This window comes from Protopterus annectens, chromosome 2.part0 (genome assembly GCF_019279795.1).
Source record: "Protopterus annectens isolate FY-2018-M chromosome 2.part0, PAN1.0, whole genome shotgun sequence".
In the NCBI taxonomy this organism is placed as follows: domain Eukaryota; kingdom Metazoa; phylum Chordata; order Ceratodontiformes; family Protopteridae; genus Protopterus; species Protopterus annectens.
In genome coordinates, this window is record NC_056728.1 from 594,427,665 (window position 1) to 594,447,185 (window position 19,521).

Here is a 19,521-nt window from a genome sequence, read left to right on the forward strand (position 1 = left end):
GGAAGGGTGGAAGGCTTTGAACTTGTTTTATAGCGTTCAGATGCTGCAACAGATCTTAGCAATGCGCTGGGTGTGTATTGTACCAGAGTCAGGTGACCACATGGGATGTCATTCTATAACCAGCACTGAAATGGTTCTTTAGATGTTGGTGAGAGATGTGACAGAACTCTTGCAGCAACATTTTGTTTTCCGGAACCTGACAGGAAAGATCTTTCACAGATATCACTCACAACCACACACCTCATCTTGCCTTGCTGAACTAGGAAACGGTAATCCTTTAGTCAATCAGGAAAATATAGTGAGATCAGTTAAATACTGTTTTTCTGCATCTGTGTTACTCTACCCAACTGTGTTATTTTTTATCTTTCCTGTGAGTTAAGCACGGTGTTTATTTTAACTAGATATTCAGTATTCTCATGTTTTCTATTTTATTATTTATTATTAAATATTTCTTTACCTTTCATTGGGGCTGATCTTTTTGAGAAAACTTTTACCATCTTAAGAGTACTTATGCTTACTTTAGCGACACTGTTGCCATTCCTGAAAGGCTTGATGCACTGTTCAAACTCTACCATATGTATTAGTATTAATTTTACTCAGTATAATTGGGTACCCTTGTAAGAACCTTAGAGTAGCTGACTGGTGGCAATGTAATTACCTTACAATTGGGGGCACAGCTGGTAAATCTGTGCCAGCCTTTCCCAGGTGTGTGTGTGTGTCTGTGAAAATCAAATATCCAAGTGTGTGTGTCAGCTACTTGGAACAGGGGCACAGAGCTCCAAAGTGGTCAGTGAGGAGTCTTGTTTGGGGCCTGGAGAGAGACAGAGTCCAGAACCAGGTCTCGAGTGTGCTCCCTGTGTGCGCTTAAGGGAAACTGTGTTTGGTGCAGAGAGCTGCATCTGTAATAGTGTGTGAATCCATTTTTGCTCGTAGTTGCCATCCCTCACTGGTGTTAGTGGTGAGGATTGAGGCTCCTTGATTAATAGTCCAGAGGAGGGACTTTCACACTGCTACAGCACATAATGAACTAACAGTAATGAGGAAGCAATGCAATGAATAACCACACTCAAGTAGATATACCAGCAATAAAGGGCCATCCACATGGCTGTGGTATCAGGGAAGTCTGCAAACTCAAGCAGTTCATTCTGGGTCATGTTCTGCATTGCATCACTTGAATCCAAAACTTCTCAAACTGACCTAAGCAGGATGTCAGCAGATCAGTAAGTGTATGTACGTATGTCGGGAAGAAGGGAGTGGTTGTAACTCAAAAATAAAGTAGTCTTCATGATGTGACTAAACCAGCAGAAAAGGAAGGGGTACTGGATAAAAATCAACGAGAACGTGGCACAACCTTCCTTCACCTGGAGATTCAAATGAAGGTTATACTGGTTTGAATTCCTATAGCTGCATGACATATGGACATGCTAACTGTGGCTTTGTCTATTTTTACTGTACCTCTAAATTTACTGATTACAGAAGGTGTTGAGAAGCTTCTGTGATCAGCTTTACATGGAAACGACATACCATATATTCTTTGCACTTCTACATAGTACTAACAAGCTACTTTGGGTATTAAGTTGTAGAAAGTAGTCTGAAGGACTGAAGTCAGATTTGCATTAGATCAAAACATCACATATAAACACAACACTCGATGACCCAAATAAATGAATACCTCTGAGTTCATGGACTTTCTGAAGTGCAACTTCTAATTCAGGTGTACTCTTTCTTACATACGTTGTCAGTATTGACAAGCAGTACCTGAAACGATAAACCATAACAATGCTAGTATAAAACAAATTTCCCCAGAAGATTACACTATGCATTAATATGAAATATTAAACCAAGGCAGTACAATTGCTTATATACAGCTTAGACTCTTAGAGTAATGAAATAAAAGCTTATTTACAAAAACAGTGAACCAAAGCAGTTAGCATTGGTACAGTTAGGTCTAGAATCATTCCATGACACTTACAGTCTAACAAAGTGAGGAACAGTTAAACAAATTTCTATCATATCTACTCTCTGATAACAGCATAAACAGATAAAAATAAAGGCAAAAGGCTAATAAATTAATAGCAACACAGTAAAACATTTAAACCATACAATTCTTTGCTTTATTACCTTTGCATAAATTCTGAAGATGGTCATTAAGATCCACCTGGGGAACAAAGTTTTACTTTAGGCCTTCCCCTTAATATCCATGGTATTATCAATTGTCCTGTTCAGTACAAGGCTGTATGGCTCTCTCTTGACATGGGCAGTCTTGTCCCCATCTGGGGAACCCATCACACCATTTTTGCAATATCAGTGGCTGCTTAGTTTTCATTTACCTCTGATATTACATGATCATAAACAGTCATTTTACTTACTGAACACTTTTTGACCATGGTAGTGTGCTGATCCATGACAGACCCATTTCAAACACTACCTGAAGGGATGACACAAACACATATAAATGTTACACATGTGTAATGTCAACATTTGCTATAAATATATTTACATTTTTGACAAGTTAAGTTTACTTAACTTTGGAAAGGCTGTTGGTCCACATGACATACCTGTGGAAGCATGGAGGTGTTTAGGTGAAATGGCAGTGGAGTTTTTAACTAGATTGTTTAATGAAATCTTGGAAAGTGAGAAGATGCCTGAGGAATGGAGAAAAAAGTGTTTTGGTACCGATTTTTAAGAATAAGGGTGATGTGCAGAGCTGTAGTAACTACAGAGGGATTGAATTGCTCAGTCACAGCATGAAGTTATGGGAAAGAGTAGTGGAAGCTAGGTTAAGAAGGGAAGTGATGATTAGTGATCAGCAGTATGGTTTCATGCCAGGAAAGAGCACTACAGATGCGATGTTTGCTCTGAGAGTGTTGATGGAGAAGTACAGAGAAGGTCAGAAGGAGTTGCATTGTGTCTTTGTGGACTTAGAGAAAGCATATGACAGGGTGACTAGAGAGGAGTTGTGGTATTGAATGAGGAAGTCGGGAGTGTCAGAGAAGTATGTAAGAGCGGTACAGGATATGTACAAGGGTAGTGTGACAGCGGTGAGGTCTGCAGTGGGAGTGACGGATGCGTTTAAGGTGGAGGTGGGATTACATCAAGGATCAGCTCTGAGCCCTTTCTTATTTGCAATGGTGATGGACAGATTGACAGACGAGATCAGACAGGAGTCCCCGTGGGCTATGATGTTTGCAGACGACATTGTGATCTGTAGTGAGAGTAGGGAACAGGTGGAGGAGACCCTGGAGAGGTGGAGATATGCTCTAGAGAGAAGAGGAATAAAGGTCAGCAGGACTAAGACATAATATGTGTGTGTGAATGAGAGGGAGGATAGAGGAATGGTGAGGATGCAGGGAGTAGAGGTGGCGAAGGTGGATGAGTTGAAATACTTAGGATCAACAGTTCAGAGTAATGGTGAGTGTGGAAGAGAGGTGAAGAAGAGAGTACAGGCAGGATGGTGTGGGTGGAGAAAAGTGTCAGGAGTGATTTGTGACAGATAAGTACCAGTAAGAGTGAAAGGGAAGGTCTACAAGAGGGTAGCAAGACCAGCTATGTTATATGGGTTGGACACAGTGGCATTGACAAAAAGGCAGGAGTCAGAGCTTGACATGGCAGAGCTGAAGATGTTAAGAGTTGCACTGGGTGTGACGAGGATGGACAGGATTAGGAATAAGTATATTAGAGGGTCAGCCCAGGTTGGAAGGTTTGGAGACAAAGCCAGAGAGGCAAGATTATGTTGGTTTGCACATGTGCTGAGGAGGGATGCAGAGTATATTGGGAAAAAGATGCTAAGGATGAAGCTGCCAGGTTACAGGAAAAGAGGAAGGCCTAAGATAAGGTTTATGGATGTGGTGAGAGAGAACATGCAGGTGGTTGGTGTGACAGAGCAAGATGCAGAGGACAGTAAGAAACAGAAACAGATGATCCGCTGTGGCGACCCCTAATGGGAACAGCCAAAAGAAGAAGAAGACAAGTTAAGTTTACTAGTGTATAAAGACAACACAAATTACTGTGCAGCAGGTTAACTGCACATTCACTACCAATGATTTGATCAACTGATTTTTTTTTGTAAATGATGTAGTTATATCTGAAATAGAATGAGTATAGCGTATTATTAGTGGTGAGTACAGGAAGCTAAATTACATGTCTGAGACCTGAGAAAGATATGCTATTGAAGTATATGTTGATTGTACTGGATTGACAATGAGGTCATGAGGAGTTTAGCTCACTAAGTATGAGGAGGTGAAAAAAAACACTTTGAACTGTTAGATGCTGTATTAGTTATGCCTGGAACTATATAGGTCTGTGAAACCTTTAAGTGAAGACAGAAGTGAGTCTAAGACTTTATGGCCTACAGCAGAAAAGGAGAAGCCACTAGCACAACATTTAATGTGGAGTCTTCTTATGAGTATGTCTTCAACAGACTGATATGAGACTGCAACTGTACAGAGTTACTCAGACTCTGCTTGGCAAGGAAGGGAAATATTATAATCTGGAAAGCAATGAAGCCAGTGAAAGATCTGCCCATTCCTTATTTGATAGCCAACTAGCCTTTTGCAGCAAATGACATTGCTCTCATCTGCGGAAGGGGTAACAAACCTAAAAAATGAGTTGGTTGTTGTCTATAAGAAAGATATTTTTGGGGAAGCTGCCGTGACAAAAACATGAACTCTAATTCCAGTTATGAGAGTAGCATCCCACTACCTCTAGCTGACCTGCTTTGGGGGAAAAAAAAGGTGTCTGATTTTTCCCAAATCAGTACAGGATTTGGCTATCTTAGATTCTGTCTATTGCAAATTGTACTAAAAGGAGAGTGACTGGGCCAGCCAAATGCAATGGTATCTGAAGAGAGGAAGCTGTATAATGTGATCTTTGATTCCAAAGAACACTAGTGTGTTCAGTGATTGGATGAAACCATGCCTTTGTTTGGAGGCCAAAAGAGATTACTGATGTGCTGCTCTAGTCTTCTAATGTTTTTATGGGAAGGTGAGGATCAGAGATGACTATATCAAGCAGCATACAGGACTGTGGTAAGCTTATTAAAAATGGAAGGGATGGAACTGACATACTGGGAAAACAGTAGTAGGGGCTAAAAATGGATCCAGGGGGACACTTTCCTTTAGGGGGTGGAGGTATGTAGACACAGCTGATTCTAGATGGGGAGTATCTACAATACAAGTAGCCCTTGAACGAGTTATGAACATCTGACTCACAGCCAGAGTTTTGAAGGATTTTCAGAATAAGATGACAGTTAACCAGGCCAATCCCTTCAGTCAGGAAAATGAAGATAGCTCCTATTAAGCTGCCCTCTTCTGCATTTTGCAATACATCTGTCAGTTCCCTTAATTTCATCACTGCATTCATCCCAGCCCCAAATATATGTTGGCATCTGGACAGTACATCCACCATGGAAGTATTTAAAGATCTGTGAATGGATGAATTTTCTAGCATTTTTCCTGGAACTACAGTATGGTGATTTCATCAGTAACTGTCTCTTTGAGATGGGTATGGAGTTTTCTGGGACAAGATGGATTTCTATATGTCAGATTAGAAGTGTTGAGTGTTATCCTCTACTCAAACAAGTGGCTTTGTTTTGTATCTATTTTTCCATCACTGGTGGCCCAAACTGCATGTATTTTGCAGAACTGCTGTGCACCGCAGAGAAATTCTTCATTTTTGCCAGCTGGTGTGTGACCATGGAGTTGTTGTATTCAAGTAAGGGGGTGAGCCTGATTAGTGTATATAATGAAGCAAGACATTTAAAGTGAGGATCAGCAAACGGGAGAATTACTGTCTAAGGACAACACAGGTTTAATGAAGGGGGGGGGGGGCAGTTTTGCCAATGTATTTACTGAACTCTGTTAGAAAACCAAAGGCTTGGTCCAGTCCATCTGATGCATGCAGGGAGAGTAGGGACTGGAATTATAGTTTTTGGATCTTCTGTTTGTAATGAAATTTCTTTTTGAAATGTTAAGGTTTATTAAGGATTTAAGACTATGTGTTGCAGAAGTATCTTTATTCCAGCTGACTATCTTTTTTTGCCAAGTTTCTCAGAAAAAAAATTGTGCTTGTTTTGTTGGGAAGGGTATACTTCCCAGATGCTTGTTACATCAACTCTTAATGGAGGAGTGAAGTCCAGGCATACCTCTCAACTGTCCAGATTTTCATAGAATGTCCAGATTTTTGCCTCATACTTTTGGTCTGTTTCTCATAAAATTTGTGACTTTCTAGAAAATCACTGGGATAACCTAAAGATTGAATTCAGTAAATAATGACACACATTTGGTTTTAGACTTCAAATCCTTCAGAAAATGCATGGTAACACAAATTATGTTATTCTAGCAACTTTCAAAGTTTATAATAGCAATATTTAAAATATGTCCCTATTTTTGGGCCTTTGTACCCTATTTTGTCAGACTTTTTCCAGATTTTTGGCATTAAGAGGTTGAGATGTATGACTCCAGGCCTTTGGTCAGACAAGTGACTTTTTGTCACTTTTGTTGTCTTATTGTTAGAGGGAAAATAGCAGTTCCAGCCCTACAGTGAGCTCATTGGTTTGTGCATCATTTCTGTCGATGTGGTGCAAAACTGACAAGTACTTCATCAGTGTGTGGGTTTCTCTTTTCACTTTCAAGAATCAATGTTTGAATATCTTAATCCCATTTAATTAGTTTTAGTATTTTCTTACTTGATAAAAGTCCATAGAGAGGTATCATATTCTCTGACAGAATGCTATCTAACTTATTGATAAAGTGTTGTTTTCTAAAAGGAAGTCATCCTAGTATTGGATTCTGTACCATCTGACATTAAGGCAATCCACTGTCTACGACATAACCTGTTTAGTTTAATCTCCATCAGTCCTATGAGCTGTTCCTCAGATACTCAATTTTCTGACCATCTCAGAAGCAAGACATCCTTGATTTGTCAAAAAACTAGTTCCCCAAGGCTGAAAGAGTTTTGCTGAGTAAGTTACTATAAACCAGAATGGCATGTCAAGTGTGGTTTCTTAGATGAGACTGACTGTTAGTAGGCAAACTGTTGGATCACATATCCCTAAAGTGGGAACATTATTCATCTTGGCAGCTTCAGATGTGATATATTCTTTAAAGAAGAGAGATTCATGCTAAATCTTCCCTACCTGAAAAGCAGTATGCTTCTTACATTCTCCTCATCCCATTTCAGTTTTCTGAGCCCATGAATTTCAAGGAGGTTACATTTCTTGTTGCCAAGCTTCAACTTCTACTGAAAGATTTCTCTTCAAGGAGCACTCAAAGAAATGTTGACTCATATGGGGTGTGACCTTCATATAATGTCTTGTATCTTGAGAAACCATCATGTTCTAGTTGATCACTGCTTCAACCTGGAAGTTCCTTCTGAAAATTAAACTCTTTAAATTATCTCCTCCCTTCCAGTCAATGGGAGGGGATTAACCCTTTCATTCAAACATACTTTCGGAAGACAGAAGGCATCAGACTGTTAACTTGCAACATCCAGCCAAGGATGACCAATAAGAGGTAGCTGCACTTATTTTTGTTACATATGGACAACCATTAACTATGATAAGTACCCTGTTTAGCACCACTGCATACACCAGCAAATGACCACAACAGCAGTTGTTGTCCTACTCCTGAGGTAGGGGGACTTCAGTCTTTATAAAAGATGGCATGGGAGGTGAAAGAGTAAGAAAAAAATGACGGATAATAGTAGTGTAAACAGGCACACTGGCAGTCACACTAAAGACAGAGTGGGAACCCCAGTGGTTGGATACCATCTATTAGTCTCCACATGTTAAAAGAAAAGGACAATCAACTGGCATAAATATGGACAGGCTGGAGGTAGAGGAAGGCTGCTGTGATGACAAACCTTAATGTCTCAAATGCAGACTGGTCAGTTTCTACATCCAGCTGAAATAGAAATTGTTGTGACAGAAGCATTGGTTCAAGAAGAATTTGTTCAATGGAGTCAAGAAAGAACAAAGAGAACATTTTGGATGCAGTTCTCAACAGTTAGAAGACGTTCGGAATGTGGATGTGAGATCTCCACTGGTCAGCACTGATCCTGTTACTCCAAGAATCATGTTAGGTAGAGTAAGGAAAGTCCAAAGGATGAAGGAAGACAGTTATGTGGAACTAAAAAGATGGATTAAAAGCAGCTAGGAGCAGAATTATGGAAGGAAGTAGAAGAAAAAGGAAACGTGAAGGGAGCAAGCAACATGCAGGGAAGATTTACAGACAACACCTGGAATGTAAGTATTGCTGCTTACTCAAAAGGTGAAAGGGAAAGCACGGAAGGAGACCAAAGTAAGACAATGATGGAATAATTACTTAAAAATATTTTCAAAATCTTTTAAACACTGAAAAGACATGTTATGTTGAAAGGCAAGCATGCTTTGAATTTGTAAGGAAGGATGTGACTAAACCAGTGAGGAATGCCAAGGCCTGTGTGGAGTTGAAATTAGACCAAATGGTGTACCAGGGAGGGAAGAATTTTAGAGAAGAAGGGGGAAGAGACATCTAAATGAGCTGATCATGGGTGGAAGGAAGATTAGAGATAACACGGACATCTTCACCTCTCGGAAAATCTATACAAAGTTTTCATTTCAAAATTCACAAAAAGAGGAAATGGTACCACAGTAGGGTGGGGAAAGGGACAAAGATGGGGAGTGAAGAAGGGAAAGGGAGGAGAAGAGACGTGTCTAATGCACCAGTTAGTCATTGAGGAAGCAGTCTTCAATGACTCTACCACTGGGATTACCCTTTGTAATTTCCAATATGGCTATTTTTTTTTCACTGAAACTCCAGTAAAAGCACATTATGACATCATACTCAACAACAGGAAAGTGAACTCAGACAATGAAGCTGCCAATTCAAACCCAACCTCACAGCAAGACAGTTCTGCAAATCAAATAAAATTATGGCTCCAGCATGTATTGGTTGTAAATGTGAATATTATATATTTGCTTGACTTACAAACTACTCATCATCATCATCTTCTTTCGGCTGTTCCCATTAGGCGTCGCCACAGCGGATCACCTGTTTCCATTTCTTCCTGTCCTCTGCATCTTACTCTGTCACACCAACCACCTGCATGTTCTCTCTTACCACATCCATAAACCTTATCTTAGGCCTTCCTCTTTTCCTGTTACCTAGTAGCTTCATCCTTAGCATCTTTTTCCCAATATACTCAGCATCCCTCCTCAGCACATGTCCAAACCAACGTAATCTTGCCTCTCTGGCTTTGTCTCCAAACCTTCCAACCTGGGTTGACCCTCTAATATACTTATTCCTAATCCTGTCCAACCTCGTCACACCCAGTGCATATCTTAACATCTTTAACTCTGCCACATCCAGCTCAGACTCCTGCCTTTTTGTCAAACTACTCAAACAGTAACAAAATAATGGGAGGCTGCGCAGACAAAAGGATAGTAAAATTGTTACTTGTGTTCTAATATAAAAGGTGTGCTTGCAGACCCCCCCCCAAAAAAAAAAAAAAATACAATAAGCAATGAATGTTATTAAGCATTTGGCATGTTCTTTGACAGGTCTAAAAATTGGCAAACTTTCAAGTAGTATCCTAAGGGAAGGAACTGGAGGACAGCAAACAAGGGAAAGGGGGAATCTTAAGAATGCAAAAATCTGAATTATTAAAGCAGCCCTGTCTCGAAAAAGCTTGATTAATATATGAATAAATGGCCAACACACGATGACACAAATGTCAAGAAAGAAGGCATTTTGAAGTAAGTGGAATCAGTCATAACCTTAGTGTTGTGGCCTCTAACTGCAGCATTTGACAATGACAACAAAAATAACCGAGCTGATCATCCACTTGAAAACAGCTGCTTGGCAACTGCTGTTCATTCTCCCCTCTGAACAAAGCAGAGGAATAGCTGCTGTACTTTCCTAAATTATGCATATACATATCTTAATTCTTCCTAAACTGTAAAACATGCTTCAAAACTAACTGGTGTTGCACATCCAAGATCAGAGTGGAAAGGGCTGCCCCTCTCTCTCCTGTTGTGTTCCCATGCAAAAAAATTGGGTAGATTAATGCACTGACCTAACTCTGATACACTTCTGTAGGAGATGGCTAATTCCAACAGATGCCCAGTCCCTGTGAAACACCAGCTTTGCCTTCACATCAGGGCCTGATGCTTCAAGATCCTCTTGGCCAGAAGTAATGGCCACAATTAAAAGAATTTTCCAAAAGATGTACTTCAAAGCTAGTGAATCAGTGGGTTCAAATGGTGGGTGCTTAAACTCTCAATTATGAAGATCCATTCCCAAGAAAAGAAAAAAAAGATTCTTCAAAGATGGGCAATGATGCCTTCTGAGGAACTGCTTGACAGGTTAATGTTATACTACATCACTGGCAGATGTATCTGGCTCATGCACCCTAACCATGGAATAAACAAAATCATACATCATTATCATTGATAATAAATTGAAATTCGATATACATCTATCTCAATCTATCAAAAAATCTCATATCAAACTCAGCTCACTCTACCGCATCAAACCATTTCTTACAAACCAGTCCAGATTAGACATTACCAGGACTCATCTTCTTTCTTCTCTATTCTATGCCTCTCCCATCTTTACTTCACTTAGCAACACTGAACTTTCCAAACTTGAATCTTGTTATAATAAAACAGCCAAATTTGCCACCGACTCCCCTCACAGGTCACACCACTGCTCCTCCGTACAACAATTAAACTGGTTAGAATGCCCCCATTTCCTAACCTATACTCAATTTATTTTTACTCGCCATTTAGTAAATCAACCTGACAATATCCCAGCATTACAACACTTACTCAAACTCTATAATAACACTCTCCTGCAAGTCTCCAAAATTAACAACCAGGCTGGGGATCCCCTTTTTCCCCCACTATATCTCCAAACTGTGGAATTCTATCCCCCAACATACATTAAATGTCACTGATATAACTCAATTGAAGAAAAAAAAAATAAAGGCCTACTTATATAGCCACTGGATCTGCTCCTGTATCAACCCATGGTAATCTCCTCCCTATATGCATTTTCAACTGTCTTTAACCCCCTACTTTCTTATCTGATATCTTCCTCTAACCCTCACCTCTTCCCCAACCACTTTAGTTAATCCTGACTAATTTACCTTTTTGTCTCCCTATTTTCCCTCTATGATTCAACTCTTCCATCCAATGTATTTGATGTTTTTGTATCAATTTATATTATTTTTATCCTATATATTCAATGTTAAATCTAATGATGTTAATGTATATTTATAACTACTTCAAAATATCACTGTTATTTATTCTTTTATTTTTTGTCTATGTAATCACTGTTTTATGGAGCTTTTCTCCCTGGGCCTCCGCTTGAAAATGGGTTCACACCTAGACGGACTATCCCGGTTAACAACTGTAAAATAAAATAAATAAATAAATAATACAGGTACCTAACGGTTAACAACTGTAAAATAAAATAAATAAATAATACAGGTACCTAACATTAGTTATCAACACATGCATGCATGCCGGCTGACTAGGATGCAAAGTTTACCAATTCCATGCAAATGGGAAAACTTATTCCACTTGACAAATGTTAGCCAGTCAGGTAGTAAACTTCCTGGTGGCTTCAATTTCCTCTGAAACCCCAACCAGAAGATCTGACAGGATGAGTACTTACAGCACAACACAGGTCATAAAACTGAACTGGCTGCCTCTCATTTGGTGGGGGACATATTTTCTTTACTTGAACAAGGACTACTTACTGTACCTGCTGGGGATATGACAGCCTGAAATAATACCCCCCCCCCCCCCCGAGTAGAACAGTGGAAAATCTCATTCTTCCATGTAGTGAACTGATCTTCTGTGGTGCCTTACTCTAGAAGACCTGGAATAGACAAGACTCCCAGGGGTTTTCTGGGATATGAAATGATGCCAGACTGGTAGCCTTGCTTCTTTGAACAAGGAATACAGCTATGTGCTGCCTTGCTTGTTAAAAGTACTATATAGCAGACCAGTTGCAGGACTGTACTAGGAAAGGCTGCAGAAGAAGCTTAGTCTTCCCAGCCATCATGGTGTAGAGGACCATATGCAGCACCAATGGATTAATGCAGAGCTTTCCCTGTTCAGTGCTTTATACTCTTTGTGAGGCAGCAACAGCATGGTGCTGTGAAAAAAAAAACAGTTCTCCATCATACCAGGAAATAATCTACTGCCAGATTATTTACAGGGTTCAGATTCATGAAAGGAAGGGAGACTCTAGGTCCAAGCAAATACAGGTCTGATACATAGAACTGATGCAACACCTATGAGGGCATGAAAACTCTGCAGCAAAAGACACCCTCACAGTTCCCACTGCAACATCGTTCTTTTCAGGTGTGCAAAAGGCACAGAGATGATCATGGCTGTCATCAGCTCTGCAGAAGGCTCTGTTACATTCCAACCCAGGCTATCAAATGCACAATGTCTGGGTCCTCTCAATAGGCAGGAATGAGTAACACTGAAGGGCATCCAGCTCTACACAGGGGCAATCCTTTGAGACTGGATCAGAGTGGAACTCACCAGTTTAAGATAGATAAACTATCCAGGGACTGCAAACACGGAAGTATCCTTCTAGAAATGCGACCAAAAAAATCCCTTAGTGGGACCAAAAGAAGTCAGTCTCTGATGCAGGGGAACACATGGATTTCCTTCTCCAGCAAGCAGTCAGCCACAGTGATTAGCAGCAAAGTAAATACTCTGGGACCAAAGGGCAGACCAAATAATAGTAGTTAGACTGAAAGGGATCCCCTGTGAAGACTCCAAGTGACGTACTAAAAGGCACTCATGTTCAGTGAGAATATCCAGTTGCCCTGTTGCAGCAAGGGGCAGTACAATCACACTAGAGGCACACCATTTGGAACCTGAAATACTGACTGTCCTCTAAATCTGCTGAGGTCCAAAATGGCAGTAAGAAAAATTAGAAGTCAAGGTCTCAGCAGTCCTCTGATGGAGGGACAACCTCTATTTTCCTTCTGAGAGCGCAGTCCCAAACGTTCTACAGAAACAACCATGTCCAAAACCACAGCTTTCTGGTAGAGGACCAAATAGCTTCAAGATAAGGCCATCAACTACCACTTTGAGAAGGCTCTGGTCCTCTGTGATGGCTCTTCAAACTAAGGCAAACCCAGAAAAGTACCCCCAACTGTGAGCCCCTAAACACCACTCAGGGTTGTAGTTGTTTGGCTGATAGTTGTCAACCTCCTAGGGAATCTAAATGGCACTGCCAGGAATGGGAGTACTGTCTGATACTTCAGGGTCTTTCTTGTTCTTCCAGGGGACTTGTTCTTTGGGACTGGACAAGTCAAAAAGAAGAGGTGCCTGAGGGGAGGCACATATGCCTGTCAGGAGGTCACAAACCAGTTTCTGACAAGGTCTGCTAGAATGGACATTCCTCAAGAAAGGGGAACCCAGGATAGCCTGCATAAGTTCCTCACTAAGAAGAGAAAACCTCAACCAGACCCTCTTGCACTGGCACATGCCTCAGATGGCTGCATCAGCCAGACCAACAGCTCAGTCAAAATTACACAGTGTTATGTGGTAGCTGATTTATTGTGGAAGCCATAGACAGTGTTTTAACCAGTTTGATTTTTGAGCCCAGACTAAGGAAAGGATGAAAGCTTTTCCACAGCATGAACTGCCAGGGAAAACTGGAAACTGGATGGGTAAGACATATAGCTGTTAAGCAACAACAGACTGATGAAAAATATCCTCTTTTTCTCCCTATCCAAGTCAGGTGCTTCTAGGCTGCATGAATGGTATCCTAGAGTACATGATCAATGGTGTACATAAACTATAGCTTCTCCTCCCTCAAGTACTTCTGTTGAGAAGAAATAATGGCCACAGGCCAGTCTATGAAGGACTTAATGCTTTCTTCAAGGGAGGGTCATGTATTGTAGAGGTCCCAGTAAGTTTTTCTGTCTCAGAGATAACTTTAGGATCATCAGAGTCTTCCAGGAAGCAAACGGGAAGGCAAACCCTCATCATCTCAACTCCAAAGTGTGGGTGCTTATACAAGTCTAACACACATGTGGTCAAATGCACAAGTGTTAGGCAAAAAAGAACTGTACTTGGAGAGAAATCTTTCACTGGTGGTAAAGGAACTTAAGAGGTCTGTACTAGGGCCATTGCTGGTGTCATGTCATGTTTCCTGGGGCCTGAATGGTGGATCCTCAAGTGGAAGGATCTCTTCACTCTGGGGTCTCCTAAATTCTAAAGAGGACATCTGGGGGAGCGCCCATGTGTGGGACACAGGAACCCATTCCCTGGGGTTGTGGGGTATAAATCTATAGAGCTTTCACAAATGCATAGCACTTGTGGAAAAAGTTGCACAAGTCCGGGTGGAAGTAGCAGCAACATTTGGATGCACACCAGCATACAGAGACTACACAGAAAAACTGCCTTCTACTGCTATAATACAAAGCAGAATATGCTGTCTAGATCTTGACATACTTTCCAGATATTTCAGGCTTCTTTCCTTTATGAGTGTGAAGGAAGCAGGGGGTTTTACAGATTGTGACACCTGTTCTTTTCAGGTGATTTTATCTCCTACAAAACATCAATGTCCGAACAAGCAGGGCTAGAACTACATTCTGCACTGCAGATTCATGGTATTTCCTTTGGTTATTTATTAGAAAGGAGACAAGGACCCACAGTGCCTTTGTCAGGCACCTTTCTATTGCAGCCAATTCAGCTTTGATGGTTTGTGAGGCAACCCTATCAGCAGGAACTGCAATGTAGCCTTCTAATCTATTTCTTACAGCTGAAATGATTACTGCAGCATAGCTGTCTATAGCGGAATGAACATGGTTTTGCAGAGTTTTCCAGCAGTGAACTGAATGAGTTTCTTCTCTGCAAGCTTAACTGCTTGGGAAACATTCAGAAAGTAAGGATATACTGGATGCAAGAGACTCAAAAGAAGACTATTTTTTTTCAGAAACCTACTGCGTTCTCTAACTATTTGAGATTATCTCAGCCACTACTGCCCATCTGCTTCATCCATCATTTTTCCTGGGTAAACAAGAGTATTAGACCTTTTAGTACTACTTCTCAGGGGTCTATGGTGCTACTAAATCTTTTTACAAGTGACCATTTCCTACAGCGATGTGCTCCTTTGATTGTTTGCATTTGTGTTCCTATTGTATACAGTGTACTCCAAAACGGTCTGCTATACTGTAAATACAGTTTTGAATTATACTAGAACATTTATAACCTGTAAGATTGCCTTAGATTGCGCTTAACTTCAAATGCACTGTAGCACCCTCATCTTGAATTTAATAAGAACACTATATTTTAAATTGTATTTTTTTTATTCTACAGCAGTAAAAAAAATCTCACTTTCATATACAGGGCACAGAAAAAGTTTACACACCCCTGTTAAAATGCCAGTTTTTTTTATATAAAAAATGAGACCACAATAAATCATTTCAAAACTTTCCCCACCTTTAATGTGACCTATAACCTGTACACTTCAATTGAAAAACAAACAAATCTGTTAGGAGAAAAAATATAAAAAATAAAAAATGTACAATATGCTGGTTGCATAAGCATGCACACCCTTAAACTAATACTTTGCTGTGTGTCCACACCCTTAAACTAATACTTTGTTGAAACACCTTTTGATTTAATTACAGCATTCAGTCTTCTTGGGTACACACCTGCCATCAATTAAAGAGACTGATTAACCCCAAATAAAGTTCAGCCTTCCCAGTAGGATTTTCCTGACATTTACTCAGTTGCCTGCTACAGCAAAAGCTGGTTCGCATTCTTGAAAGGTATTAGTCAGGAGAAGGGTACAAAAAATTTCCACAGCATTAGATATACCATGGAACACTGTGAAGGCAGTCATCAAAAAGTGAAGAAAATATGGGACAACAGTGACATTGCAAAAAAAAATGGACGTCCCTCCAAAACTGATGAAAAGACAAGATTGTCAGGGAGGCTGCCACGAGACCTACAGCAACACTGAAGGAGCTGCAGGAATTTCTGACCAGTACTGGTTGTATACTATATGTGACAACAATCTCCCGTATTCTCCATATGTCTGGAATATGGGGTAGGGCTGCAAGACGGAAGCCTTTTCTTACACAGAAAAACATCCAGGCCCGGGTAAAATTTGCAAAAATACATAAAATATCCCAAAATCATGTGGGAAAATGTGTTATGGTCTGATGAGACCAAGGGTGAACTTTTTGGCTACAATTCCAAAAGGTACGTTTGGCGCAAAAACAACACTTCGCATCACCAAAAGAACACCATCACCACTGTGAAGCATGGTGGTGGCAGTATCATGCTTTGGGGTTGCTTTTCTTCAGCTAGAACTGGGGCTTTAGTCAAGGTGGATAGAATTATGAACAGTTCCAAACACCAGCCACTTTTAGCCCAAAACCTTCTGGCATCTGCTAGAAAGCTGAAGATGAAGAGGAATTTCACCTTTCAACACGACAATGACTCCAAGCATACATCCAAATCAACAAAAGAATGACTTCACCAGAAGAAAATTAAAGTTCTGGAATGGCAAGCCAGAGCCCAGACCTAAATCCAATAGAAAATCTGTGGGGTGACCTGAAGAGGGCTGCACACAAGAGATGCCCTCGCAATCTGACAGATTTGGAGCACTTTTGCAAGGAAGAGTGGGCAAATATTGCCAAGTCAAGATGTGCCATGCTGATAGAATCCTACCCAAGAAGACTGAATGTTGTAATTAAATCAAAAGGTGCTGCAACACTGCCTTTCTTGACCTCGCCAAAGCTTTCGACACCATCCCCCATTCTGGAATTATAGTTAAACTCACTAAACTAGGTATAAATCCCTAAGTCACAAGATGGGTTGCCAACTGGCTCACTGACAGAACCTACACTGTAAAAGTTGCAGACTCCAAATCTGACTTCAAACCAGTGATAAGTGGAGTACCATAGGGTTCAGTCCTGGGACCTCTCCTGTTTGGTATCTATTTCTCTGAAGTACAGGTTAACACAGAAGACCTCTGGCTAATGAAGTTCGCAGATGACCGCAAACTAGGAGCCATAGTCGAGTCCCCAAATAATGTGGACATCCTACAGAAGGGCCTCACTGAGACAGATGTCTGGTGTCAGAGGCATGGCCTCAAGCTCAATGCCAAAAAGTGCATTGTCATCCCCTTTGGTAAAAACTCTGTACCCATGAACTACCGCAGAAATAGCAGTCTACTTAATGCCGAATGTGTGATAAGAGACCTTGGGACACAGGTGGACAGTAGTCTCTCCTTTGATAATCACATCGCCACAATAGTCCGGATATCCTTCTATGTAGCACACCTCATCATAAAAGGGTTCTCCAGGGAAAAAAGAGGTCATTATTCCCCTCTACTCGGCACTCATTAGACCCATTATAGAGTACAACGCCCCTTTTGGAATGTACCTCACAAGACATCTGCAGCAGCTGGAAAGGCCACAGAAGTACCTCACAAAGAGGATTACTTGCCTCAAACAGATGCCCTACACTGACCGTCTCAAAATCTCCAGCTTTACTCTGTAGCATATCGCCTACTCTAAGGAGATCTCTACCCAACATATAAAGCTATGTTAAACCCAGAGCTGTTGGACATGCTACACCTAAAGAAATCCCAATCCCTCTGAGCTACAAGCTCTAGGGACGTAAACCTTGTCACCACAATAAACAGGACATGCTGGAGGGATAGATTCCTGTCCCAGAGACTTTCTATACTCTGGAACAAGCTACCCATCTATGTCAAGCAAAGTTCCTCATTAGCAGTCTTCAAGAAAAATCTTGAAGAGTGGATAGGAAATAGGAAATACACCCCGGGGATCAGTTCTGTGACTTTGCTTGACAGGGGCACAGGAAATTAACTTTCTTGGGTGGCATAAGCCAGGAAATCTTGTTGGCTTGGCTTACTTAGGCCCTTGGGCCGATAGCCTAGTACCTACCTATGAACAAAGTATTAGTTTAAGGTTGTGCACACACAACGAAGTATTAGTTTAAGGGTGTGCACACTTATGCAACCAGTGTATTGAATGTTTTTTATTTTTTATATTTTTTCCCCTAACAGATTTGTTCATTTTTCAATTGAATTGTACAGGTTATAGGTCACATTAAAGGTGGGAAAAGTTTTGAAATGATTTATTGTGGTCTCATTTTTTATATCATAAAAACCTGGCATTTTTAACAGGGGTGTGTAAACGTTTTATATCCACTGTAGATATGCATTGCAATTTTAAGTTCAGTGTTATAACAAAAACATAATTTAAGTCACAACAGTTTTTTGCTACACTAAAAAAAATGAATGCAGCACTTTTATTCAGATGTAATATTTTTCAAAAAACAATTTTGTAAAAATGTAGTCTATCAATGTAAGACAGCCTATGACCTTAATATCACTATCTACAAATGGCCACATCTCCATAATGCTACAATATTTTCTCATTTTCAGGAAAAAAAACTTTGAAGCTATTACTAATAGCATGAATCATATATGGAAATTGTAGCATCTTATATGTGTTGTAAAGGCCACGGTGGTGTAGCGGTAGCGTTGTTGCCTCACAGCACGAGGTTCTCCCATTCGATTCTCGGCTGGAGTGCCTTCTGTGTGGAGTCTGCATGTCCTCCCTGCGGTCGAGTGGCATTCAAAAGACATGCGTAAATGGGCGTGCCTTCGTTGAAGGTTGGGCATCGGGCTGGCAACTCAGCACCCTAAAAATCTACTGCCAATCATTAGCGGACCGGAGTTCCACTGTGGCGACCCCTAACCGGGAAAAGCCGAATGAAGAAGCAGCATTTCATATGTGTTAAAGTGCTGACTTAACCAAATTCTTTTTGTAAGATTTAAAATGCCAGAAAATATTACTTTTTGAAATTTTACTTTTTGAAATTAAATATAATTTTTAGCTCTGATATCATAATCCAATAATGACACTCTCGATATTCAAGGAGCTTGTTAACCAGAGTAATTGTTGCAAGTATTTTGTAAACTCAAAGCAACCTGACATATAATCTTACTGGGCGTTCCTCTAACACAAGACTGCATTCTTAAAACAGTCTGAAAATTAGATTTCTAGCAAAATTCTCCTGAAAATATTTAATGACACTTTGGTACAAACTGCATTTAAAACAGTGTTTCTAGTTATAAATACATGTACAAACTTTCATATTCTATTTATATGTACTATTTCACGTGTGTCTATGCCATACCTCTCAACTTCCTAGTGCAAGAAATCTGAACAAAGCCTAAAATAATGGAGAACAAAGGCCCAAAAATAGGCACAAATTTGAATTTGCTCTTATAAACTTAGAAAGTTGCAAGAGTATTAGGACTTGTGCTACTGTGCATTTTCTAAAGGACATGAAATCTGAAACCCAAATATATGTCATTATTGAGTGACTTAAACTGTTAGTGATAAACCAGAAAACCACAAATTGAGGAAAAAACTAAAAATATGACCCAAAAATCTGGACAGTTGATACTTGAAGAAGGTGTCAGCTTATTTAACATGACATGAAATGTCACTTGC

General features: G+C 40.3%; 1 protein-coding gene across 1 annotated transcript in view; it reads right to left on the reverse strand.

Annotated features, from left to right (window-relative positions):
• The window catches only part of ELP1 (elongator acetyltransferase complex subunit 1), a 1,639,125-nt gene that overhangs the window by 528,010 nt on the left and 1,091,594 nt on the right, over positions 1–19,521 (reverse strand). The window contains exon 24 of the mRNA XM_044060975.1: positions 1,673–1,758. Coding sequence (XP_043916910.1) covers positions 1,673–1,758 — 86 coding nt within the window. The remainder of the gene's footprint in view (positions 1–1,672; positions 1,759–19,521) is intronic.